Source organism: Diaporthe batatas (assembly GCF_019321695.1).
Source record: "Diaporthe batatas strain CRI 302-4 chromosome Unknown Contig00006, whole genome shotgun sequence".
NCBI lineage: Eukaryota > Fungi > Ascomycota > Sordariomycetes > Diaporthales > Diaporthaceae > Diaporthe > Diaporthe batatas.
The window spans coordinates 102,560-125,895 of record NW_025408553.1 but is presented as its reverse complement, the minus strand read 5'-3'; the positions used below and the strand labels follow the sequence as shown (position 1 = coordinate 125,895).

The 23,336-nt window shown below is 54.6% G+C and overlaps 10 protein-coding genes across 10 annotated transcripts; 5 read left to right on the top strand and 5 right to left on the bottom strand.

The window, feature by feature from the left end:
* Positions 1 to 43: 43 nt before the first annotated feature.
* KVR01_005987 (uncharacterized protein) lies at positions 44 to 2,306 on the top strand. Its single transcript, XM_044789807.1, has 2 exons — positions 44 to 1,535; positions 1,684 to 2,306. Exons 1-2 carry the CDS (start codon positions 708 to 710, stop codon positions 2,014 to 2,016), a joined length of 1,161 nt encoding a protein of 386 aa, XP_044644790.1. The 5' UTR covers positions 44 to 707; the 3' UTR covers positions 2,017 to 2,306.
* Positions 2,307 to 2,771: 465 nt separating this feature from the next.
* KVR01_005996 (uncharacterized protein) lies at positions 2,772 to 3,922 on the bottom strand (the record flags this gene model as incomplete). Its single annotated transcript, XM_044786720.1, has 3 exons — positions 2,772 to 2,993; positions 3,048 to 3,475; positions 3,583 to 3,922. 3 exons carry the CDS (start codon positions 3,920 to 3,922, stop codon positions 2,772 to 2,774), a joined length of 990 nt encoding a protein of 329 aa, XP_044644799.1.
* A 427-nt stretch (positions 3,923 to 4,349) lies between these two features.
* On the top strand, positions 4,350 to 4,964 carry KVR01_006216 (uncharacterized protein; the record flags this gene model as incomplete). The annotated part of the gene is made up of 3 exons (XM_044787123.1): positions 4,350 to 4,500; positions 4,563 to 4,661; positions 4,834 to 4,964. 3 exons carry the CDS (start codon positions 4,350 to 4,352, stop codon positions 4,962 to 4,964), a joined length of 381 nt encoding a protein of 126 aa, XP_044645019.1.
* A 706-nt stretch (positions 4,965 to 5,670) lies between these two features.
* KVR01_006427 (uncharacterized protein) lies at positions 5,671 to 6,758 on the bottom strand (the record flags this gene model as incomplete). The annotated part of the gene is made up of 2 exons (XM_044792093.1): positions 5,671 to 5,820; positions 5,898 to 6,758. The coding sequence occupies 2 exons, from the start codon at positions 6,756 to 6,758 to the stop codon at positions 5,671 to 5,673; spliced, it is 1,011 nt and encodes a 336-aa protein (XP_044645230.1).
* A 510-nt stretch (positions 6,759 to 7,268) lies between these two features.
* KVR01_006083 (proteasome core particle subunit alpha 2) lies at positions 7,269 to 8,627 on the top strand. Its single transcript, XM_044793894.1, has 5 exons — positions 7,269 to 7,470; positions 7,532 to 7,551; positions 7,634 to 7,684; positions 7,748 to 8,362; positions 8,424 to 8,627. The coding sequence occupies exons 1-5, from the start codon at positions 7,427 to 7,429 to the stop codon at positions 8,540 to 8,542; spliced, it is 849 nt and encodes a 282-aa protein (XP_044644886.1). The 5' UTR covers positions 7,269 to 7,426; the 3' UTR covers positions 8,543 to 8,627.
* Positions 8,628 to 8,630: 3 nt separating this feature from the next.
* Positions 8,631 to 9,901, bottom strand: KVR01_005950 (uncharacterized protein; the record flags this gene model as incomplete). The annotated part of the gene is made up of 3 exons (XM_044783247.1): positions 9,587 to 9,901; positions 9,331 to 9,446; positions 8,631 to 9,269 (listed from the first exon to the last, which is right to left on the bottom strand). Exons 1-3 carry the CDS (start codon positions 9,738 to 9,740, stop codon positions 8,631 to 8,633), a joined length of 909 nt encoding a protein of 302 aa, XP_044644753.1. The 5' UTR covers positions 9,741 to 9,901.
* A 277-nt stretch (positions 9,902 to 10,178) lies between these two features.
* KVR01_006031 (uncharacterized protein) lies at positions 10,179 to 15,830 on the top strand. The gene is made up of 7 exons (XM_044782895.1): positions 10,179 to 11,105; positions 11,167 to 11,215; positions 11,283 to 11,532; positions 11,586 to 12,330; positions 12,413 to 13,247; positions 13,342 to 14,818; positions 14,924 to 15,830. Exons 1-7 carry the CDS (start codon positions 10,858 to 10,860, stop codon positions 15,655 to 15,657), a joined length of 4,338 nt encoding a protein of 1,445 aa, XP_044644834.1. The 5' UTR covers positions 10,179 to 10,857; the 3' UTR covers positions 15,658 to 15,830.
* A 751-nt stretch (positions 15,831 to 16,581) lies between these two features.
* Positions 16,582 to 17,834, bottom strand: KVR01_006022 (uncharacterized protein; the record flags this gene model as incomplete). Its single annotated transcript, XM_044782894.1, has 4 exons — positions 16,582 to 16,740; positions 16,864 to 16,961; positions 17,018 to 17,113; positions 17,465 to 17,834. 4 exons carry the CDS (start codon positions 17,832 to 17,834, stop codon positions 16,582 to 16,584), a joined length of 723 nt encoding a protein of 240 aa, XP_044644825.1.
* A 362-nt stretch (positions 17,835 to 18,196) lies between these two features.
* Positions 18,197 to 20,005, bottom strand: KVR01_005894 (uncharacterized protein). The gene is made up of 5 exons (XM_044793805.1): positions 19,186 to 20,005; positions 18,936 to 19,140; positions 18,769 to 18,881; positions 18,592 to 18,713; positions 18,197 to 18,535 (listed from the first exon to the last, which is right to left on the bottom strand). The coding sequence occupies exons 1-5, from the start codon at positions 19,556 to 19,558 to the stop codon at positions 18,407 to 18,409; spliced, it is 942 nt and encodes a 313-aa protein (XP_044644697.1). The 5' UTR covers positions 19,559 to 20,005; the 3' UTR covers positions 18,197 to 18,406.
* A 234-nt stretch (positions 20,006 to 20,239) lies between these two features.
* On the top strand, positions 20,240 to 23,220 carry KVR01_005904 (uncharacterized protein). Its single transcript, XM_044784676.1, has 2 exons — positions 20,240 to 20,950; positions 21,005 to 23,220. Exons 1-2 carry the CDS (start codon positions 20,395 to 20,397, stop codon positions 23,074 to 23,076), a joined length of 2,628 nt encoding a protein of 875 aa, XP_044644707.1. The 5' UTR covers positions 20,240 to 20,394; the 3' UTR covers positions 23,077 to 23,220.
* The last annotated feature ends 116 nt before the right edge of the window (positions 23,221 to 23,336 follow it).

Below are 23,336 nucleotides of genomic sequence, written 5' to 3'. Positions count from 1 at the left end.
GATTGAGATGAAGTTCACATTTTGACTTAGACCTCCAGGTATGGATAGTTGCCGCTAGCTGGCCCCCTCTGCGTGTGAGTCGGTCGGCCAAGTCCGACGCAGCTTCATCTTACCGCCTCCGTGGTGAGATGGAGGAGACAGGCAACACGGCGAAAAAGACCTGTCCAACCCGAGCATCCAATGCGTGTTCAGCGAGAGAAACTTTTCCAACTGTCAGATGTCGGCCGATCGGAAGTCGTCCTTGCTGCGCATAGATGGGGCAAAGCTGCAGGGCTGCGGCTCCGACTGCAGAGAAGTCTAGACTCTTTTACTATGTTACTCGGACCACATCAGTCATGGCGCCTTGGGCCCTCCTCAGGAGATTGGGGATTGACCCGTAATAATGTCTCCTCTCACTCGGGATTCAGGGGCAGACTCGCCAATCTACCTGCCATATTACACATCTTGACAATGCTTCGTGTGTTGACCCTGCACAAGCACCACCACGGATTATGTCCGACCGGGGCTCGTCGCATGGTGCCAGCCAGCGCTTCCTGCTCTTGCTCGTGCATGGTCTGATCTGCCATCTGCAGCTTCCTTCCTCGCGATAGCACCGACGTCACCGCAAGCTCTCTTTGCGCACTGCAGGTACCCAACATTGAACCCCACCCACCACCACCAGCGCTCTCACGCCGCGGCCACAACGACCATGCGCCCAGCGCGGAACCATGAATTTCCACATATCGCCCCTCTCTCCCCTGCGGCCGCAGTTCTCCGGCTCCCTGAGCCCCAGCTCGAGCGCCGCGCGCCGCGATAGCCCCTTCGGGCCCGACGACACTAACCATGACACGGTGGGCTCCGTCGGCCAGCCCAAGATCGAGGTCGACGGCGTCGAGGCCGACGACGAGCTGGCCAGCAGCGCCACGGGCTCGGGCTCGGGCTCGGGCTCAGGTTCCGACTCGGACATCTCGGCCGACGACATCACACAGGACAGCAGGGACGTCCTCGTGCAGCGGCTCAACGACCTCGCCCAGCGCCTAAGCGGCGCCGACGTGCGCACCGAGAACATCGAGGCCCTCCACGCCCAGGTCGACGCCATGGAGAAGCTCCTGTCGCGCCGCGCCCACAGGAGCCCCGCCCGCCTCCATCGCACGCCGTCCTCCTCCTCCGCGCGGCGCAGCGCGTCCCTGCAGCCCGGCGCGTCGTCGCGCCCGAGGTCGCTGGTGCTGCCGGCCGCCGGCGACGGGCGAGATGCGCTGGGGATCATGGCGCCCATGAGTCCCTCGTGGCTGAGGTCGCACTTCCAGAGGCGCCCTTCCACGCACCGTGACAGGCCCGACGAGACCTCGGACCTTCACAAGGCCGCCCCCGTGCCGGTGCTGTCGGCGCAACAGCTACAGCCCGCCGAGGCGACGGCGACGGCGACGGCGACGTTCAGCAGCTCGCCCAAGATCTCGTCCGAGATGGCCGATAGCATCGTCCTGGAGGCCGAGAACCTGTGCGCCGAGATGTCGTCCGTCATTGAGAGCCTGCAGAAGCGGCGCGAAGAGTCAGATGTGAACCTTCCCTTGTGATTCCCTTGAATACACGCCCGTTGCTTCCCTCTGCCGGCCCTAACGCTTGCCCCCCCCTCCCCCAATGCCCTTCGACCTCCGCAATTCTCTTGCCAGGAACATGTGCTAACCCGCGCCTCTTCACCAACAGCATCTACACGCAGTATCTATCGAGCGAGAGGAAGCTGCAAATGAGCGACTGCGGCAGCAGGAGGCGCGCATCCACGAGCTCGAGGAGGCGGTCGAGGAGGACGAGTCGGAGCTCCGGTACCTGAAGATCCAGCTGCGCGCCATCGAGACGCAGTGCGCCGGCTACGTGCCGCCCGGCGCCGACCCGGAGCTGGAGCAGAGCATCCGCTTCTGGAAGCGGGACTGGGAGGAGCTCAGGGACAAGTGGGCCGCAAGGAGGGGCACCCTGCTCCGCGGCCGCGAGGACGAGTCGGGCTCCTTTTCCGGCTTGACGAGCCCGTCCTCGGCGCGGTGATGGGAATTACTTGCGAACAGGGCGGCGGCAGCCAGGGACTGTTGTATCTGTTCTGGGCGTGAAGATTCATCGATACCCATGATTGCTTTTATTCTGCTACACGAGGACATAGAGGGGACGAAAGTGGTGGTCTGAGACGGAGGGCCTCGTACCTAAGTACGTATTACAGATTCTCAAACAGGGGCTGGGCTCTAGGCGATTCTTGTCAGATATAGCCTTACTGGAGCGGTCCAGACACAATGTTAATAATGCGATCACCCAATGGCCACGGCGCGAGGCGTCACGTCCACAAAACAGCACAAATATAGAAGTGCTTTGTGACACGCCCGGCGCGCGAATAGGTCTCGGGCCTGTCGGTTTGTGATGCTGGTCCGATAGACACGTCGACCATATTCAGAAGTAGTGATTCAGAGGTATCATTGAAATGAGATTGGCTCCTTGGCCGTATACAAAACACGTTAACCATGCCAAAGTGAAGTGTAGACCTCCGACCCTCCTGTATCATCGTCAAGTCTTGAAAGTAGCCGGATCTACCTTGTATAGGAACATGCGTTGTACCACTCGCTCCCAGACGCCCATATCCGAATTCCGCGTGCACATTGTCCTGATATGAAAACAAAAGTCGCCTCAAACGCCAGCTCAACTTCGGGCCTGTCGGGTCCCTCTGGAGCCATAATCGTAGGTCCCTAAAACGTCGGCAAGGGTGAATGCGATCCGCTGCGTCAAAAGCCGGACCACATCGGTTCCGCCGGCTCTCATTGGGTTCTGTAAGCCGATCTCCAGACGGATGCGTACGGCTCAGCGTCGGTCTCGCAAGTCGGTTTCTTAACCGATTTGGCGCATTTCGCAAAGCGGACGGACAGGTCGCCTGTGGAGTATTCCTGGCCCTTTTCTGACTTGTCGTATGAGTTGATGTAGCGCTGAGGCACGAGGGCCAAGTTCGAGAGAATCGTTGGGTGCCACTGCACAATGTGTTCCTGCGACAGCTTGTTAATAAATGCTCCCTATCCTGCAGGTATGGGCGGACTCACCAGGGCATGTGTCTCTGCCTTCTGGAAGTTGTAGCTCCTGTACGTCGGGTCGAACCATGTGTCGAGGAAGAACCGCGACCACTCCGAGTTGCGTACCAGCCAGCTGTTCGTGGCCAGGCCGTCCTTGTCCTGCGTCACGACGAAGTGCACATCCTCGGCCTTGAGGTGGCTGAAGGTGTGGATAATGCTGTCGGGCGGCACGACGGGGTAGTCTACTATCATCTTGCTCTCGAGGTTCGCGGCCGCCATGATGTCGTGCTCGATCGTGAGGGCCGGGTTCATGATGAACGTGTCGATGTCGACGTACCAGAAGTAAGTGGCGTCAGGGAACTGGGTGAGAGCGTGGCGCATCGCAACGACCTTGGTCCAGGAGGCAGGCGCCTTTTGAAGCTCGTAGTCACCAACTTTCGGGAAGAACGTTGCATAGCCTGGACACGGCCTGTCAGTCAACGCTACTCTGTATACCAGTTTCTGCCTCTAGCACGAGGCCAGTCCAGTCCACCTCTAGGGCGACCGACACAGTATCTCAACATACCATGCTTTTCCGCGTAGAGCCTCCTGTTTTCTTTCAGCAGCTCTGTGTACCTCTCGCCAAACCTCCCCTCGTCCAGGACTGTCACGATGACCGCGGGTGGCTTTCCAGAAGGAACGTGGTTAGCCGTCCCAGTGCTGCCGCCCTTGGAGCTATGATGAGAGCTGCCGCCACGTGTAAGGAGCCATATGAGGCCGATAAGCACGAGTGTTGCTACAGCGAGGGCTTGCGATCGGTATCGCCGTGGTATCGAGAAGCCGACCCCATAGCGGGAGGAATTGCTGCCGCGCGGAAGGAAGGGTTGGGCATTTGAGGATTTCCTCTTGGGATATGGAAGATGCATTATTTATTATCTGTGGTTTATTCTGAGCATGTGGCGAGTGTCGAGGTAGATTTCGGTGGGAGAATCGCAGTGCGTCAATGAAGGCGACCGCGACGAGGAGAGCCAGCCAGACCCCTGAGGGCTCGGCAGCGACGGCACTGGTGTTGGTGAGCAGCGGTGATGGCGAGCGAGACTATGCAGCCAGGCGTGAGTAATGCGATTCAGGTGTGCGTCAATACGACAGTCGAGAGCGCCCTCGTGTTCGTCGAGGCTCATGCGAGAAGTAAGCCGTGCCGATGGAGCCACAAGCTACGTAGCTCCCGCGCTGTCGTGATCAGCCGGAGTCCCTGCGACTGGCGCCACCTCGGGAGCAGTTGGGCCAAATAGGGCAAGCAAGAGCACTCAAAAAGAGGGTGGTGCAACGCGGATGCTGTTGCAGCTTGTCGCAATGGGTCGATCGGGTTGGGCGGAGTGTGTGCTTGTTTGGAAGAGACAAGTGGTGGGTGTTGGGTCTCACGGGAGGATGAGTAAAGGTCTAGACGGCGCAAGGGCTAAAATTGCCGAGCCCCTCGACACTGTGAGATTGCGACTCGGCCAAAGTATGTACTTTAATGCCAGGTGTCTGGAATCGGCAACCTGCTGACAAGACCTCTTTCCTCAGCCACGAACGGGTCAACTTTCGACAAGGCTGAGGCTTCCATGGCTGTGAAGCTCATCGCGAAGATGCGGTCCTCATTTCTGGGCCCTGGGCTTCGTCTAGGTACATCAAGACAAAGACCCTGGGGTTCGGGGCAGTTCCACACCCACACAACTACCCACCTAGTGGGGGGGCCTGTCATCTAGTGGGGTGCGCTGTGTCTATCAATCGCCCATGATCCTAGCCAGATTCAGCTTTGACCTCAAGCCGTCTCTTATTGTCTACCGTTGTGCAGGCCATCCTCGAGATCAAGCTGGGCTTACTCTTCGCCGTGCCGTTCCTGTCGAGATCAACTGCGTCTGGACGCCTGGGTGCCGATACCTATATGAAAATCCTCTGTTTTGTAAGAGGGCATGTTTGGCATGAACTTCCCGAAATAATACTCGTCGCAGATGACCTCTATTATGAGACTGCTGAAAACATTCCTCAAGACAATCTCTTGTGAAATAGTCTACCTGAATGGACGATCTTCCCTTTTTAGGGATAGCATTCTTGGAGCAGTGCCCTACGGAACGACCTCTCCAATATTGTAGAGATCTTCTTCGGCAAAAATTACACTCGAAAGACAAAGGCTGTACAAGCCCAGATGCAGTTGTCAGAAACTTGATAGATTGCCATTGTATTAGATATCTATCCAGCTAGACTGTGTGACAGCTTCTGATTATTAACTCGTTTCCATCCGCCTACTGGTTACAGCGGAGAAAGCCCCCTGCTTGCTTGACAATTTCATTCAGCCAAGATCAAATCATTATAGCAAGATATGTATCAGCAGTAGCCATCCTACGCCTTCATCAGGGTAACCGAGAGGTCTGAAGGGCAGGAGTGAATTCAGGCACGACCCAAGGGTCGGCCCGAGAGACTGAAGTTGACGTGCCCGTACTGGTCCCATATTGGAATTGAACAAGACGCCCAGAATCCTAGGTAGTAACAGAGCCTTGATCTTTGCACACAGACTAGTTGACACAGCGCGGAAGAGCGGGTCCGAGGCAACTTAAGAGTGTGCATGTTGAAAGTTGGCGAGACTTGCAGGGGACGATTCCTTGAGCTGTGGGACTGAGAGTACTAGTAGGGCTCACTGATCCTTCTTGGACTCTGCCTGCTGCCCTTGACCCTCGTCCTCGCCCTCGTCTTCTTCATCTTTTTCTTCGGGTACATCAATGATGTCGTCGCTGACTTGGCTAAGATACCGCGCGCAAACAGCACTCACACCCTTCCAGACAGCCTGCGCAATGTCAGTATACGGCCAGCGTGGTGCGAAACGGTACGCGGTAAAATTTGGGCGAACGGGTGTGCACATACCCCTATGAATGTGGCGACTCCCACGGCCACCAGTAACCAACTGACATTCTCAAGCCTGTCCCTACCTCTCCCACGCCTGGTACCACCGAGTCTGACGTTGAACCAGTGAAGAGGGCCTAAGCCAAGAAATACCTTGACAAGGCCCACCAGCCCCAGGGACAGTAAGCCCTTCGAGAAGTGCACAAACCAGGTGTCTGGTTCGTCGTCGGGGATGTATTCTAGTATTTCTTCGAAGCCATCAAGGCCTCCCCTGACGACATCCACAACAGCACCGGCAGGGTCGATCCAGATATTGATAATCGGATCGGCGATAAAGCCCAATAGGAAGAGGGCAAAGACCATAATCGTTGCGGTCAGGAACGCACGGAGGATCCCGCTGTTGATCCATTTTGACCATTTTAAGCTGCTTAGCTTGTACTCGTACTTGCAGGTCGGGCATTGCCAAAGGTTTCGATCCGCGGGCGAAGCTCCCCTCCAAGCCCGGAGGCAACCCTCGTGGACATATTTCTGCGATCCCTTGCACTTGCAAGGGCGCATGAGCCGGCCAAGCTCCGGTTCATCCGATACATATCTCACACGTGGCTTTCCTCCGAGATACTGAGTGGACAGGTTCGGGGCCTCGAACGTCGGCTCGACCTCTTCGAAACAGATTCTGCATGTTCGGGGCGGGTAACGTCTGCCTGTCTGTGATGGATTCTCCTCGGTGTTTTGCGCACTGTCACCATGCGCGGGCTCCTCACTAGACGATGAGGCTGGATCCGGCTGTACGGCTTGTGGAGTGGTCTCCCGAGAAGACGATGCTGCCACGTTGCCGAAAGACCAGGTCGGCGTGGGAATCGTGGGGTTTAGCGATTCGGCCATGGCGAGGGTCAGACTTCGACTTGGTGGGAGTGCGGCGGCAGATGGACACTGTGAGTCAACGTAGAAAAGTGTGAAAAAAGTCCTGTTGGGCCGTTTGGGGATTCAGTGAGCAGCCTAAGGTCATCTTCAACCGCATGAGCCGGCTGTCGACCAAAGGGTTTCGCAGTTCATAAAGATCACGCGGGAACCGAAGGGCCTCGAGATGCAAATCAAGACGATGATCCGGTGTCACACGTGTCGTTGTCCGTACAGCACGGAAGAACAAGCTGGGGTGGTACCCTTTGGAAAGTGGTCGAACTTTTATGGTGAAATGGGGATAAAAGGCCCAATTTGTGAGCTTTTCGGGAGCTAGCCTAGACGTGCTTGAAAGAATGCCTCGAGTGAGGTGGGTGGGTGCCACATGTTAGGTAAGCAACCACCCGCCCACGCCGCCCCTGCCTAGCTCGCCTGCCCGCGGCCCAGGGCTGCGCCTGGCTGGGGGAGCTCCCAAGCAGCAGCAGGTTGACGCGTGTGGACTCCTGCCTGGGGTGGTTGCAGCTGCGAGTCCAACATCATCGAGCTTCAGCTATACGGTCGCTCATCTTTCACTCCTCCACCCAAGATCCTCAACGGACCGCATACCAGTTCGCCCACCATATCCAAACCTCTCTCGTATCTAATTAGCAGCAATGGCTGATAGATACTCCTTCTCCCTCACCACCTTCTCGCCCAGGTAAGCTCAGTCGCAACCACAGCTGCCACCGACCATGCGTTTGTACTGACACACACGGCAGCGGCAAGCTGGTGCAGATCGGTCAGTTCTCGCCAATTTCCGAGCCACAGCGGGAAGGCGCCTGGTGTGAAAAGCAACCCACTTACTGATACCCTCGAAATAGAGTATGCGTTGAACGCTGTCAACCAGGGCGTCACAGCGCTCGGCATCAAGGGTCAGTGCTGTCCCCCTCCATCTCTACACACGAGGAAGCTCCGCGACTGACACGGCAGTGCAGCCACCAACGGAATTGTCCTCGCAACCGAGAAGAAGTCCTCATCGCCCCTCGCCGACCCCTCCTCCCTGTCCAAGATCAGCCTCGTCACCCCCAACATCGGCATGGTCTACTCAGGCATGGGCCCTGATTACAGAGTTCTTGTCGACAAGGCGCGGAAGGTCTCGCACACCGACTACAAGCGCATCTACAACGAGTACCCTCCCACCAGGATATTGGTCCAGGATGTCGCGCGGGTCATGCAGGAGGCCACCCAGTCGGGAGGTGTGCGGCCGTACGGTGTGTCCCTGCTGATCGCCGGGTGGGACGAGGGGATCCTGCCCGAGGAAGAGGTGGAGAAGGCGGCCAAGTCGATCGAGGGCGAGGGTGGGGAGAAGAAGATTTCGGGCAAGACCGGCGGCATCCTCAAGGGCGGCCCAATGCTGTACCAGGTCGATCCGTCAGGCAGTTACTTCCCCTGGAAGGCGACAGCTATCGGCAAGAGTGCGACTTCGGCCAAGACATTCCTGGAGAAGCGGTACACGGAGGGTCTGGAATTGGAGGATGCGGTGCACATTGCACTGCTGACGCTCAAAGAGACAATCGAGGGTGAGATGAACGGGGATACTATTGAGATTGGTAGGTCACATCATCGAGAGCTGAGGTCACCAGAAGCTATTTTGCTAATATTTTCATGCAGGAATCGTTGGACCCCCAGCAGACCATCTTCTTGGAGTGGAGGGTGTTGAGGGCGCAAAGGGCCCTCGTTTCCGAAAACTGAGTCCCCAGGAGATTGAGGACTACCTGACGAACCTATGATTTGATACCGCCTGATGCCACGCGGACGTTACGACTGTACCATAGAACAGATGCATAGATGGCAAATGCAACGGAACATGATGCCATGTTATGTTGATCCCTTGTGAACTAAGAGAAACGAGTTTCTTGCTCCGGCTTGCACTCCGACGACTTTTCGACCGTCCTTCAAATCAAGGGGGACTCGGCGCCATGATTCTTCTGATTTGCTAGGGAGGCCGAGTTGTCCATTGCCATTCTCGCCAATGACAAAGACATCACCGTTCGTCGTCAGCGCAATGATATGTGACTCGCCAACGGCAACATCAGCAATGTCATTATCCTGGATGTCAACTGGCGTTGGCTCGTCGCTTATATCTGCTGGGACCGTCTTCCTGCCGGGGTGCCCACCCCAGATGTAGAGATCATTCCCGGTGGTCAGCGCTGCAAGCACATAACCGCCAGCAGCTATCCTGGAGATAGGTCCCGTTGGCAAGTCCTCAAGAGCAGTCACGAGGCCTGGCTGGTCCGCTGGGCTCGCCGGCGACGTCTCCCGGCCGAGACAGGCAGAGTACCGCTCATCGCCTACCGTGTAGACATGACCTGTGCGTGTAACAGCCGAGAATCCGGTCTCATAGGCCACGAGCTGCTGGCACGGCGGCAGCTCCGGCCATGTCTGGCACTGGCCCTGGTTCAGGAATCCGTTGAGTGACTTGTATTGGCGGATCGAGCCAGTCGGATCAAGAACTACCTGATCGAGTGTGTGAGCCTGGGTGGCCTGTCCAAAGCTGGATGATCAGGGTTTTGCGTACGACGGCTCCGGCTGATGACTCGGCAAGAGTGTGTTTTGAGAGGAAGTCCTCGCGACATAATAAACGGTGGGCTGTGGGTAGAAAGCCTGCCGTCCTCACTTTACCATCGACGACCACTACACACGTCAGTATCAACGCTCAGCAGTGGGGTAAGGCGACCCAATCTTGGGATTTCAAAATTCCTGCCAAGTATTTGAGACGCAGCTTGGTGGAAAGGCCGGGGAAACAACTTGGGTCTAAGATGCTCACAACCTACCCGCGGTGTGTGACAGTGATGGTCGAGGTTTGTCTATGGCATCGCCAGCGAGCACACAGGTGAATTCGTGCAGGTCGTCTGGTTCGGCACAACTCTCTGGGTTTTGAAAACGAAGCTGACCCCAGGCGTTGAAGCCTGATGCGTACAACTCCATATGCCGGTCGAATTCGAGTCTGAGCAGTTCGCAGGCGGGCGCGGTGGGTGTATGAGAATATAGTGCGTGATAAGCTGGGCGTTGGCAAGCAGGGGAAATGCCCTGTAAGTCATCCACTAGGTACGGAGAACGGAGTACCTAGGTACCTAGGTACTTAGGATACTGGAGTGCAGCTGCAATTATAATGCAGTAGTATCAATTCAGCTTCTGCCTCCGTTGGAAAACCAAGTCGTCTCATAGCAGGTTGTCCTATTGAGAATTTCCCTATTGGTAATTGTGCTATGGGAGGTTGTGTTATGGGAGGTTGCGCTATGGGAGGCTGTCCTATAGGAGGTTGTCCTTTAGGAGGTTAACCTTTTGGAGGTCGTCCTATGAGAGGTTGTCCTATGGGACTGGGAAGGTGGCCCATGGAGAGGCAGTTCTGTAAGAGGTTAACCCGTAGGTCGTTTGTCCACCACGGGTAACCACAGCTACTTCCCCAGGCTATTTCCCAATTCTTGAAATTCACACTCATTCAATAGTTTACAGGGTCGTCTTGGCTGATTCAAACGAGAACTACGGACAAGCTCCCACACCAGTGCCTTTCTGATAAATGCCGTGACTTGCTAGCCAGGCATCTCTCTGTACCTGCATGTACTGCTGCACAGCTGCACAGCTGCACTGGTGCTCCAGGCCCCGGGTTGCCGTACGGTCGTATCCGTTCAAACCCTGACCATAACGCAATCGCTGGTTCCCCTCCGAGTCTTATCATGGCAATACATTTGCAGAAAATGAAGAACTCTGTTTCTGGCACGCCTGGGCCGGTCAGTCCTTTCCTTCCTGACCCGTCGCGCGGCTGAGTGCAGCGCGGGCCACAGAGAATAGGCCTCATGCATTTGGAACCCACACCACTCGCACTGGTAGGCCTCCCAGCTGCCATATTTCTACCATCCCCGCTCCCCAACCTGGGCGTCAGCCGGCTGTCTTTGTTACTCTGTTCTCTTATGAATCTGACCTATATCAGGCACACTGATACTCTCTTCTGCTCCCGCTCAACTTATTGCTGAGCGCGAGACTCCCAAGCTCGCCGCACACCTGACCCTTGACCGATACGTTCTGCTATACGGCTGTTTGGATCATGGCCCTCTATAGCGACTCATCTCGGTCTTCTGAAGATCTTGGTGAGGCTGTTGACGAGGTCTTGGCTACCCAGGATCCGTTAGACTCATCATGGCTCGAGGAACCAGAGCCAGAGGAGGCTCCCACAGGAAGGCCAAAAGACCCGACGAGTATTGCTTCAAGGGCCTACCAGGTGGAGATGCTGGAAGCCTCCCTGAAGGAGAATGTCATCGTCGCTATGGATACTGGTAGCGGGAAGACCCAGGTGTCAGTTTTCCCAGCAAAGTAGCGTTCGTCCTCCTTGGGCTAATTTGTGTCGTCGACTCAGCGCTGTTTTGAGGATCAGAGCAGAGCTCGAGAGGATGTCCTCTGATAAGGTATCAGCCTCATTGATGTCTATTTAACAAAGCTTCCACGGCCTTGCTAACCCAGACGCCTCTCTAGTTGATTTGGTTTCTGGCGCCGACAGTGTCCCTATGTGATCAACAGTTTCGGGTCATCAAGACCCAAATACCATCGGTGCTGCCGAAGCTTGTGACAGGGTCTGATAAGGTGGACAGCTGGTGTAAATCAACGTGGGAGGCCGTCCTTGTCAATGTGAAATTGGTGGTGACAACTCACCAGGTGTTGCTGGATGCCCTCCTACACGGGTTTGTACAGATATCTTCTCTGGCGCTGATGATTTTTGATGAGGGTAAGACGACTTCCATGGGCGGCGGGAAATTCCCCTACTAACAAGTCATCCAGCACATAATTGTACCAAGAAACACCCCGGCAGCAGAATCATGCGAGAGTTCTACCGCGAAGCAAAAGACCGTGGTGGCCCGGTTCCTCATATTCTCGGCTTAACTGCCAGTCCAGTGGTCAGAGCGAACATAGAAAGCCTAGAGGAACTGGAATATACCCTCGATGCATCATGTCGGAGCCCTACGCGGCACAGGGAAGAGTTATTGGCACACACACGGCGCCCGTCGATGTTCAACATCCAATACGCGCCGCCTATGCCGAAGGTGCCCAAAACAGAGTACACGCAGTCCATGCTCGCAATTCTCCAAGCTTATAAGGCGCTGGATATCAAGAAAGATCCGTACATTGAATGGCTCTCCGCTCAGAATACAGATCGATCAAGGATCAAGCTCAAAGACGCCTTTATCAAGAGGGACACGTATGTTCAGGGGACGATGAAGAAATTCTGTAGGAGAAGCGTCGACATTCGTCGGGATATGGGGAGCTGGGCAGCTGACTGGTACATCTTTGAAGCCATTCGTCGCTTCCTGGAAGGTGTCGAGAGAAGACAAGGCGGCGCCAGCCAGAGCTACAAAGAAGCTGAAGTGGTCTATCTGGCCCGGATCTTCCAGAATGCCGGCATTAGCCCCCCCTTGGAAACACACGAAGCTACAATGCTCCCAGAAAAGATGAGGCAGCTTATTGATGTACTAATCAAGTATGACAGTGCTGTTCGGGGAATTATCTTCGTTAGAGAGCGATCGACGTGAGTCTTCCTGTCTCTCTTACTCTGGACGATTTCGAAGTGCATGACTTGGGTTGGTTGCAGTTGACTAACATGAAGGTAGCACGGTCATTCTCACACAAATACTCAGTCGTCATCCAGAGATCAGCAAACGATATCGAGTGGGGAAGATGGTCGGGACCTCATTTGTTCCCGGTGTGAAGCAGGACTTCCTTGATCTGCCCGAAAAGAACAACAGCCTCGCGCTAGAGTCCTTTCGCGACGGCCGCCTGAACCTTATCGTGGCAAGTTCTGTACTTGAGGAAGGCATAGATGTCCCGCTTTGCAACCTGGTGATTTGCTTGGACAAGCCAGCCAACCTGAAGTCATTCATTCAGCGGCGAGGGCGTGCCCGGATGGAAGACTCCCGCCTTTACCTTTTCGAAGAGACAATAGACATCGACTCGAAGAAACAGTGGGAGCTTCTTGAAGCCCAAATGAAGATGTGGTACGAAGATGATCTGCGCGAGCTACAGATACTGAAAGACCTCGAGGACTCTGAAGCTCCAGACTACCCCGACCTTCGAGTTGAGAGCACTGGAGCTCGACTCACCATAAATGATGCGAAGTCTCACCTCGACCACTTTTGTGCGACTTTGACTTTCAGAAAGTTTGTCGACACCAGTCCCGACTACATCATCGAGAAAGTGGTGGAAGAAGATGCGCAGACTGGCCCGCCGACCTTGATCAAAGCCACAGTACTGCTCCCAGTATCCCTCCCTCCAGAGCTACGCCAGGCTACAAGCATCAGGACATGGAAATCAGAGGCGAATGCTTGTAAAGATGCCGCTTTCCAGGCCTACCAAGCTCTTTATTATGCAAATTTGGTAGATGAGCATCTCCTGCCACTTAGAGAACAAGATTTCGGCATTGAGATCCCGGATCGTCCTGGAATGATTGTAAGTAATGAAGTCTTGCGTGTCGCAGAGTCATGCTTTTGTTCAAATTCTTGGTTTGTGACTTCTTTGATACAACGCTGATCAACTCTCACAGGAAGCCGCTGCCCAATGTAACCCGTGGATTCGAGTTGCTGAGGCCTGGAACGAGAACAGTGGTAGTCCCCAGCGACGTGCCCTAAGACTGCTCGACCAGAGTCATACTGTCAAATGTGAACTTGAGCTGGTCCTTCCAATGTCGATTCCTCAGATGCCGCTGTTGACTGTACATCTGGACCACAAATCCCATTTCATTGTTCAAATTGAAGACGAAGTGACTATGGAAAGCGCCGATGATTCCATGGATGTCACTTCAACTCTGCTCTCAACCGCCTATGCTCATCGACGCTTGGATATCAGGGAAGAAGGATACGCCATACGACTGGCCTTGCGCAAGGGTGTTTTACCTCCAAAATGCTCAAGGACCCCATTTGACGCAAACTCCGCCACTGATGCTATGTCTCACGGCCTCGTGCGAGACATGTTTGGCAACCCTTTTGTTCTCGAATCTCTCCTGTCATCGAAACCTGCAGCCGAGGCCGTGCAGAAAGTCTATAAGGGGTTTGAGACAGACCCTGAAGACGTCCAATACGTTGCAGTCAGCAAGTACCCCAGAGGACCGGGCCTTTTCATCCGACCACTACCTCCTCCTCAACAACCACCAAGCGCGAAACCCTACTCAAGAGTTCTGCCCATGGCCGGCATGACGATCGACGACGTACCCGTGAAGTACGCAGAGTTCGGCCTTCTAATGCCGTCTCTGATACATTATATCGAGATGTTCCTCACAGCTAGTGAGCTGTCAAGGACCATTCTGGCGCCACTCAAGCTCAGCGATATTTCGACGCTCGTCACAGCAATCTGTACATCAAGTGCCCGCACGCCGACCAATCTGGAAAGAATTGAATTTTTGGGTGACTCCATTCTGAAGCTCTGTACAACTGTCAATGTCGCCGCTTCGGAGCCTCGAAAGCCCGAGGGACTTCTTTCACGTCTCAAAGATAGACTGGTTTGCAACGGAAGGCTATGCATGGCGGCACGTAATACGGGGCTGGACCAGTTCATCATTGCAAAACAACTTACTCTCAAGGGCAGTGACGAGCGATGGCGCCCTCCCTACATCTCAGACTTGCTCGAGTGTTCTAAACAGGAAGCGCAAAGCCGAGTCATGTCGACCAAGACTCTTGCTGATGTCGTGGAAGCTGTCATTGGCGTCTCTTACATCGATGGAGGACTGGAGAAGGCTCTGGACTGCATGTCCATTTTCCTTGGAGAAGGTCAGTTTCGAGACTTCCACACCACTAGGAGTGTGCTATTCGAAGCTGCTCAGCCCAAGAACATGGATCTTCCGGCAATCTACGAGCCTTTGGAGGCAGCCATAGGATACGTTTTCCGCGAGAAGGCCCTGCTCGTTGAGGCAATAACTCACCCCAGCTATGTTGCTGCTTTATACACGCGCGAATATTCCTATGACTACACGTTTGACCGCCTTGAATTTATCGGTGACAGTTTGCTTGACTACATCATAGTAAAAGGTGCGTATCAACTTAACCATTTTTAGTCCCAACTTTCCCTTTACAGACCGGCTTCCAGATACCGCACGCTGGTCATTGCATTTAGGAGCTAACAAGCCGCCAAAGAACTCTTCGACGAGAAGCCCGAAGCACTGGACAACTGGCAGATGCACCTCCTCCGGACCGCGCTCGTCAACGCGGACATACTTGCCTTTCTTGTCATGGAGTGGGGCCCAAAGTTGTCAACCAACGATGTCGTACTCGACGACGGGAGCGGGAGCGAGGAGGACAATGGGACAAAGGAGCGCAGCCCAGACCTCGAGCCCGTGGAAACAACTACCCCGTTGTGGTCCTACATGCGCTACCAGTCCATCGAGCTGACCATCGAGCGAGAGGCCACGGCCAGGCGCCACGCTGAGCTGCGCGAGTCTATCCTCGAAGCAATGCATTCCGGTACGCACTACCCATGGGCATTATTCGCACGCCTCCATGCGCCCAAATTCTTCTCGGACCTGTATGAGGCGCTCGTGGGCGCAATCTGGGTGGACTCCGGCAGCTTTGACGCCTGCAAGGCCTTTGTCGAGAGGTCGGGGTTGTTGTCATATCTGGCCCGACTCCGAAACACCGACACCCCGGTGCATGTTCTTCACCCGAAGGAGGAGCTGGGCCGGCTCGCTAATTCCGAGACGGTAAGCTATGTGGTCAGGGAGGCTGAGGAAGACCAGACTGGACCCGGGAGGTTTGGGTGCAAGGTGCTCGTGGGCGACAAGGAGGTTGCGGATGTGGATGGCGCGCTTTTCAAGAATGAAGCTGTCGTCAGGGCTGCCACCGAAGCTGTAGCGATACTTTCAGCGGCATAGCTCAAGACAAAGACATGGCCTCATGATGATATAGCTCTGTCTTCCCCTCCGATTTGTCACTACACGCAGAACTCCACTACCGTCTTTTGTGTCCCTGCTCCGTTTGGAACTAGACTACACTTCTAATTCAATACTGGGGCAAGCTACACTAAGCCCCCGCTCATCAGATACGCCGATGACCAAGTAACAAAGTAATTGTTTTTAATTCTTACAGGACAGCCTTGTAGAGGCGTCGCCTGTAGAACAACCTCCTATAGAACAACCTCCGCCGGAATAACCTCTCATAGAGTGTCCGGCAGATCAGATCTTGCCTCCTAATAGTGCTTGTTGTAATTGGAGGTCTCATATTCCCATAAAAGCGAAGTAATTTGTATAATTTCTCGGATGTTCGTGCTCTGAGCCTCTTTAACTGTTAGTTCGGAGAGATTGCTAAAAACTGAATGGTATAATATGTGTTTCACGACACATACTAACTTGGCAATCACAGACGCCTCGAGGCTCAAATACAGAGGGGAAGTCATGGAATATAACTTCAAAGTTGGATTTGACGTCTATGAGAGCTGCAACGAAAAAGAGGGTCAAAAACTTCCAAAACTTGTATTACGATGCATTATGCAATCGGAGGTAGACGGGAGTCCCCATATAGCACCAGTTGACACCCTTCAAAAATGTCCCTCCCCATCAAGATCTGTAGCATAGCAGAATATCTTGATCATCAACTTTGTGATCCGATCTCAATGGAGAATCACAGGCCACCACCTTCCATTGCTTCCAAAAAGTCGACCCACTCAGCTGTTAGATGGCCTCAGTACGCGCTGTCTGTCTGCACGCCAGCCTGTTCGAGGACAGTAGCGGTCAGTTTACCCCAGACCCCGATTTCACTCAGGCCTTTCGTATCCATCACTTCAACGAAGATGCCTAGACTCAGTCATCTTCCGTGAGATCAACAGCCTCCCTTCCGTTGCTCATCTTCACGATCTTCCTTGGTCGCGGGGCTATTTGGTCCTCGCCAGGCTCCCGTTTGACAGCTCCTCGTGAGGAGTCACGTTTGTTGGCGACTTCCGAGGAGGCACTATTTCCTTCCTGTGGGTTTTTAGCATGCATTCCCGGGTTCTTGACAACAATTGGTATTCTTACCTGTCTGTGCGATAACTGTCTCTGTGCCAGGCGGCGGACCTCATTGAAAGGTAGTGTATCCACACTCACTTTTGCCAGTCGGCGGATCTCTCTAAGGGACAGGCTGTCGATGTCAACGTCGACTGGAGAGGGCTCTCCGGGAATGACCAGCTCTTGCTGAAGAATAGCTTATGGGAATAAGCTACCATGAAATATCACAAAGTTCAGAATGGACTGCACCTACCTCTGGACCGGTACTTGAAGTAGAAGATGGCGAGCGGAACCTTGACAGGGTCCACATACCGGAAGCCGATCTCCCTGATAAGAGCGTCACACGGGACTGCAGCAGAGAGACTGAGAGACATTAGCTTGCTGATTGAAATTATGTGATCCAATGACACGGACGTGGCCCTGTGAGAGAGTGATCTGCCCTTCAGTGCTTTCTCAGAAACCTTGGTTTGTGTATCATCAAGCCAGTTGCTCTGAGATGGACTACTCGCAACGCTGCTGTCAGAACCCTCGACACTTGACCCCTCGCTCTCCAGGAGCTCGCCCCGCCAAACACGGACACGAAGGAGTCCAAGGTGCGTGGCAGTATTTGTGTCTCTGTTCAACCGCACTGTGTCATCGTCATCAACTGCCCAAGTGTCAGTGTATCGCTTCTAAATCAATGTGTTCCAGGGAGATCTACCAGGGGACACGGCTGTGAACCGGAACCTGCGGAGCGTCGTCTCTTGGCCATCGTTCTCATATTTGCCTTTGACCAGTGACGTGAGATGCTCTGAGTGCAACCAGAGGTTCTCAATTCTGTTTTGTCCATCCAAGTCAATAGCGAACATGAATCCCGCCTTCGTGGCGCTGAGATACTCATTGTTTGAGGTGGCACGCAACAGCACAGCGAATTCCGCATTGTCCATCACCTCCACATAGCTTCGGTACTTGCGGATTTCGTCGCCGAAGCCATCATTCGTGGGCTCCTGCTCCTTGTCCTCGTATTCCTGCAAGGGGGAGTCATTGACGACGATCTTGACCTCCAGGCCGAGATCTTCGATAATGGCCATGGTTGGCTTGTTTGCGGTGTGCGAAACGGCTGGAGGGGATTATTTTGGCGTGGCCAGCAAAGGGGTTTGGGAAGAGTGGTTCGGGCTTTGCCTGCTCAAAGCAGATGAAATTGAATCGATGGGATTGGGGGCTCCGTGAAAGAGGCAAGGGGATCCAGTAGCTCTTATTGGAAGTGGTTGGAATGGATGCCTCAGCCTCGAAACCAGATGAAAGTTTTCGAAAGAAGGTGTCCGTGGGCGAAGGCACTCGAGAGGGTCGAAGGGTAAGGAAGGAGAAGTGCGATTGGTTAAAGGCGGAAAGTGAATGGGTAAAACGAACCAAAGACTACTTCACACATGGTCTCCTGCGAAAAGCAAACTGTCTGCCGTTGATTCCTTCTTACTCATAGCACTGAACATACACCAACCTACATAAAAGCCAGTAACTTTAGAAGCCCATTATGATCTCTTGTTCCACAGAAACTAACAAGTCATGGCGTTGGCACAAGCAGAGTGAAATGTAAGCAAACAGGGTATCACTACTGGAAGTATTTGGCCATTGCACAGCCGCACTGCAAAAAGCGTAGTCGCCCTCAATCATCTTGGGTCAAATCGATTGCCTTCTTTCCTCCCTCGATCCTGACGTACTTGAAGCGTTTCTCAGATCTGAAGACTTTAGTATCGTCTTCGTCCTTGACGGACGCATCCCGTTTCCTGGAGTCCTACGAATTTGTCAGCAGTCGTCCCTGCCAACACAGGGCAATGCCCAGGTGCTTACTTTCATCTGTGACAGTCTCTCGAGTGCCAGCCGGCGGATCTCTTCCGGCGAGAGGTTTACCAGATCAGACTCCATGGTAGGGCTCCTTGGGCGTTCGATTATAAGCTCCTGCTGGAGGGATTCTGCGAACCGTTACCACCCAATCCAATGAGAGAATGCACACCGGGGTTGATGTACCTTTCGAGCGATACTTGAAGTAGAAGACGGCAAGCGGAGAGGCCGTCGAATCCCGCCAGTCAACCTCCCAGCGGGAACTGTGTCTGGGTGCTATCCGAACCGGAGCGGACAAACTAGAAACTGGTTAGAGGAGTTAGGACTTCTTTTCTAGGTCGATTTTGTCTTACGCTGTCCCATGGGAAATTGCTTTGCCCTTGAGAGCTTTCTCAGCGAGAGAAATGCCGTCTGTTCCGAGTTTCGTACTACGGCCTGAGCCAGCCTTGCGTGCTGATTTCTGCTTCCAAATCCCGCGAAAGATACAGATTCGAATGAGGCCTAAATCCCGAGCGACGTGCATATCCCTGGTGATACGTTCCTTGTTCACATCATCAACTAGACATGTTAGCTCCAGAGCCTCGAGATGAGACAAGAACCTACCGGTGGACACAGGTGCAAAGCGAAACTTGCGTAAGGTTCCCTTTGCATGATCACTGATGCCTTCCATGGCCGTTGGGGTTGTGTATTGCCATATCGTTTTTGACCTTACTGCATGTCCGCCGTCGAAGGCCACAGAAAAGAGCAGTCTATGGTCTCGCGAGCGACCAGTCCACTCCCGCACAGGATTGTTCCCTGGGATGATACCAACGCGGATGGCGAATTCGGCGTTGTCAACGGACTCCACATAGCGATGACAAGCCTTGGTGGTCTGGCCATAAGGGATGTCCTCAGGCTCTGGGTCTGGGTACTCGGCAGCTGTGGAGCCATTGACTGTGATCTCGGCCTCGAGGCCGAGCTCTTTGATGATGACCATCTTGCGGGGTGTAGGGGGCAATATGATCAGAGAGTTGACAGTGAGGAGTGAGGAGTGGTCGTGTACGACACCCGGTACGAATCTCCGTGGGGCCAACGCGCAACGCGTGAGGAAGGCGCGGTCTCACTGGCCGTAGTTTAATGCAACTGCCTGCGATGCCACAGCGAGCCACAGGGAGGCAGGAAGCGCCCAAGCCCGTGCCTATGCCTGCTCACTTGCTTCCGAACAGAAGGTGTCGGATTGCAAAGGGAATGGGTAATGTCCCAGATGCCAGTGTCTTTCAAAGATTCCTCCAATGTTACTCTGGGACGACTCTGGGACGAAGACAGTCCCTTGACAAGGGGTCCCAAAACACAGGCAAATAAAAGTGCTGTGTAAAAACCCCACAGTGGCCACGAACTTGTACATGAGGCATTGCGGTACTGCGTATTTACCCTGACTGTACACAACCAACCATGATATCAATTGATGATATTATTTACATCCGAACTGTTGTAAGCACTTGGTGGATGCCCGCATACTGAGGTACCTAGGTACTGCTGGTCACCTTGCATGTTGAACCGGGGAATCTGGATGACTTAGGTAAGCGCGTTCTGACCCCTGGCCCCTGGCCCCTAGTCATGCGAAGCGACCAAATCGTCACGGCCGACATGCACAGCAGCCACTTGGTGACCGTAGTCACTGCTGCCAATGCTATTACCTCAGTAGACACCACTTACAGCCCGCTTGCCGTTCCAACGATTTGCAAGCCGCTGCCACCTCGTCCACCAAAGCCATGTCCAGGCCGAGTTCATGAGGCTTCTCTCAACACTCCTTCGCCTTGAAGGAGCTCCAACATGACACCCGACTCGGGCAACATTCGTGTGTTCGTTCGCTTCGATGATGACGGGACCACCCTCTTCTCCGGCGAGGAATTGAAGTGCACCATCGTCTTCAAGAACGTAGCCCAAGCTGCCCCCAGCAGCGCCGGCTCCACCACTTCCAGCTCAAATCAACTGCGGCCTCCTCCCCAGTCCCGTGCCGCCATCCACCATGCCTCCAGTCGCCTGGCCCCGCCCCCGTCGACATCCACCTCCGCGCCCCGTCGAGGCCATCGCCCCAGCTCGTCCATGAGCGCCCCCGCAAAGACCTCGCGCAGTCGTGCAGGCTCCGTCCCGTGGACTCCCCCGTTCCATCCGCCAGAGACACAGTCGAGCAATGGCCATGGTCATGAACAAGGGCACAGTCACAGGAGATCCGTGTCGATCGTCTCCATTGGGTCCGTCAACTCTGTCGACAGCCATGCGACGAGCACCGCCGGCTCAACTACCTCGCGGCCAGGCCGCGGCCATGGCCGGTCCGCGAGTCTCCAGATAGTCTCTCGTGGCTCGTCCATGGCCGGTCCACGATCTGGTTGGTCACAGTCATTGTGAGAGCGTGGGATCGCGTAGTGCTGACCTGCTGTAGCCTCACACCCCCAGCGACCCTTCAACACGCCGACATCACCTCTATATAACGCGTCCTACCCTCCGGATCGAGGCTCTCCCTTTCACCGGCCCTCAGGGGCATCCACCGTGCCACCAAGTATTCCTGGCATCGGCTCCGTAGGCTCTCCTAGAACACCGTCAGCCGTCTTGTCGGAGTTCAGGTTTCCTATGGGCCCCTCGCCCCTGTCCGACATTGCTGTTGGCCCTCCTAAACCTGCACCTGATGCTGCGTGGAAGGGCGCTGCCACACCCCTTGGGGAGCCCGCGAACATACCGATGCGTCCAAGAGACCCGATACCGATTATCAATGAGCAGATTACCCCGGCTGCCGCCCGAGTCCTCTCAACGAGTAGTATAACTGGCACACCTAGAAGCAGTGGGGAGTTCTACTCCATGAGCAATAATTCTACAGAGACTCTGGCCTCCGAATACGTGCTGCATCAGCCTATGAGAACTCATGGGAGGCCACCACACCTACGTCAAAAGTCCACATTCTCCCCTCTGAAGGCAAAACGCCCCGAGGCTCTGATGATGGGTTACGCTCAGGTTCAGGGCTCCTTCACACTAGACGGTTCTCTGGTCGACCTTACGCCGTTTGAGCAGGTCAAAAGAAAGGCAGTGGTAGGAGGTCAGGGTGGCGGTGTTGTTGGCATTGAGACCTCCAAAAAAGAGAATGGGTTCATGCGGAGCTTCGGCTGGGGCAGCTTCACCAATTCGTTGGGAGAGCTGCTGGGTGCTGGCGAGCTCAGCAGCATCAAGGAAATGCGCGGGATTGCCAGCTCCAAATCAGTGCCGCTGTTGTCCACGCCACAGTCTATTTTATTCGTGGATTTACAATTGGCCCCTGGAGAAAGCAAGGCTTTCGAATATTCCTTCAGATTACCCAAAGGCCTACCCCCGACGCACAAAGGAAAGGCCATGAAGACATCATACAGCCTCGTCATAGGGACACAACGCCCTGGTGGCACTAAAGAGCAACAAGTCAAATCGGTCGAGATACCGTTCCGCGTGCTAGGAAGTGTCAACAGCCACGGCGAAATCCTCGGGCACGATCTCATGTCCCCTTATGTTATGCTGCGGGACCAGGCTCGAATACGGACGATTAGCATGGGAGACAGCCTGTATATCGACAGGCGGCTCAGCGTGACAGATGCACGAGACAAGAGCGGCAAAGCGGCAGACCCTGAATCCACGATGAGTGGGTTCCTGTCGTACGTGGACGAGCTGGTGAACAGCTCCCGGCATGGCTCAGGTGCAGGTCTGCTATCGCCGACCGCTGTCACTGGTTCTAGAAGACCGTCGCTCCTCGACGAGGTTAACAGTGCCAAGGATGCTATTGACCTGGCCATAATAAGGAGTAACCTCACGGCGGAAGGTCAGCAAAGCGCCAATCGCTTCGAAATTGCTCGCAACGGGCGTAAAGTTGGCGTTGTAATGCTTGCGAGGCCTGCATACCGGCTGGGCGAAGTCATCACTATGGCTGTCGACTTTTCGGGGGCCGAGGTTCCCTGCTTTGCAGTGCACGCTGCGCTCGAGACGTCTGAAAGGGTGGATCACGGTCTAGCGATGCGTTCCGAGGCAAGCATTCACCGCGCCTCCAGGAAGGTACATGTGTCCACATCCGAGGCCACCTTGTTCTCCCGGCGCATGGTGTTTAACCCGGCCATACCGATTACCGCAACCCCCGAGTTTGTTACCAGCGGCATTAGCCTGGAGTGGAAGATCCGGCTGGAATTCGTTGTACCATCTCAGGATGTGGAACCGCCGCCGGTCGAAGACCAGCCCCAAGAAGACTCTGACGAGGAAGGCGAGCAAGGACAGGAAAGACGACTCATTTCAGCGGAGAAAGCAAGAGCACAACCACAAGGCCCTCACCCGCTTCTAGAGGAGATATCACGAGATGACCGCGGTGGCCTCGTCCTGGTAGCGGCGGAGAACCTCGCCTGCGAGAGCTTCGAGGTCGCCGTGCCGCTGAAGGTCTACGGTGCGGTGTGCAAAGGACTGGAACGGCTAGAGAGAGACGAGGCACTCGAGGAAGGGCTTGTAGTATAGCGGACATACCGCATCTGATGGCGCACATGATAGCACGGGAAAACGGGGGGAAGCGACGCATAGATAAAGGGGGCATGGCAAAATTTGATTAGGCGGTTTTATTGTGGGATAGATTCAATCTACAAAATGACTACAAGTATGATGCCTTTTGGTTCCCTAATAATCCATCACCTAGCTCTGTGACAACTTTCGGTGAGACCTTGTGTCAGTCACCCTTACCGAATTTTGGACCCCTCAAGACCACAAGGCCCATGAGCTCC

Coding starts and splice junctions, on each gene's coding strand:
- KVR01_005987 (XM_044789807.1), top strand. CDS start 708: ATGAATTTCCACATATCGCCCCTCTCTCCCCTGCGGCCGCAGTTCTCC. Junction 1,536..1,683: donor AGCGGCGCGAAGAGTCAGAT/GTGAACCTTCCC, acceptor CTTCACCAACAG/CATCTACACGCAGTATCTAT.
- KVR01_006031 (XM_044782895.1), top strand. CDS start 10,858: ATGGCCCTCTATAGCGACTCATCTCGGTCTTCTGAAGATCTTGGTGAG. Junction 12,331..12,412: donor TTCGTTAGAGAGCGATCGAC/GTGAGTCTTCCT, acceptor ACATGAAGGTAG/CACGGTCATTCTCACACAAA. Junction 13,248..13,341: donor CGGATCGTCCTGGAATGATT/GTAAGTAATGAA, acceptor CAACTCTCACAG/GAAGCCGCTGCCCAATGTAA.
- KVR01_005904 (XM_044784676.1), top strand. CDS start 20,395: ATGACACCCGACTCGGGCAACATTCGTGTGTTCGTTCGCTTCGATGAT. Junction 20,951..21,004: donor CATGGCCGGTCCACGATCTG/GTTGGTCACAGT, acceptor GACCTGCTGTAG/CCTCACACCCCCAGCGACCC.
- KVR01_005894 (XM_044793805.1), bottom strand. CDS start 19,558: ATGGTCATCATCAAAGAGCTCGGCCTCGAGGCCGAGATCACAGTCAAT. Junction 19,141..19,185: donor CTTTGCACCTGTGTCCACCG/GTAGGTTCTTGT, acceptor TAACATGTCTAG/TTGATGATGTGAACAAGGAA. Junction 18,882..18,935: donor GCAATTTCCCATGGGACAGC/GTAAGACAAAAT, acceptor ACCAGTTTCTAG/TTTGTCCGCTCCGGTTCGGA.
- KVR01_006083 (XM_044793894.1), top strand. CDS start 7,427: ATGGCTGATAGATACTCCTTCTCCCTCACCACCTTCTCGCCCAG. Junction 7,552..7,633: donor CGGCAAGCTGGTGCAGATCG/GTCAGTTCTCGC, acceptor CCCTCGAAATAG/AGTATGCGTTGAACGCTGTC. Junction 7,685..7,747: donor CACAGCGCTCGGCATCAAGG/GTCAGTGCTGTC, acceptor ACGGCAGTGCAG/CCACCAACGGAATTGTCCTC.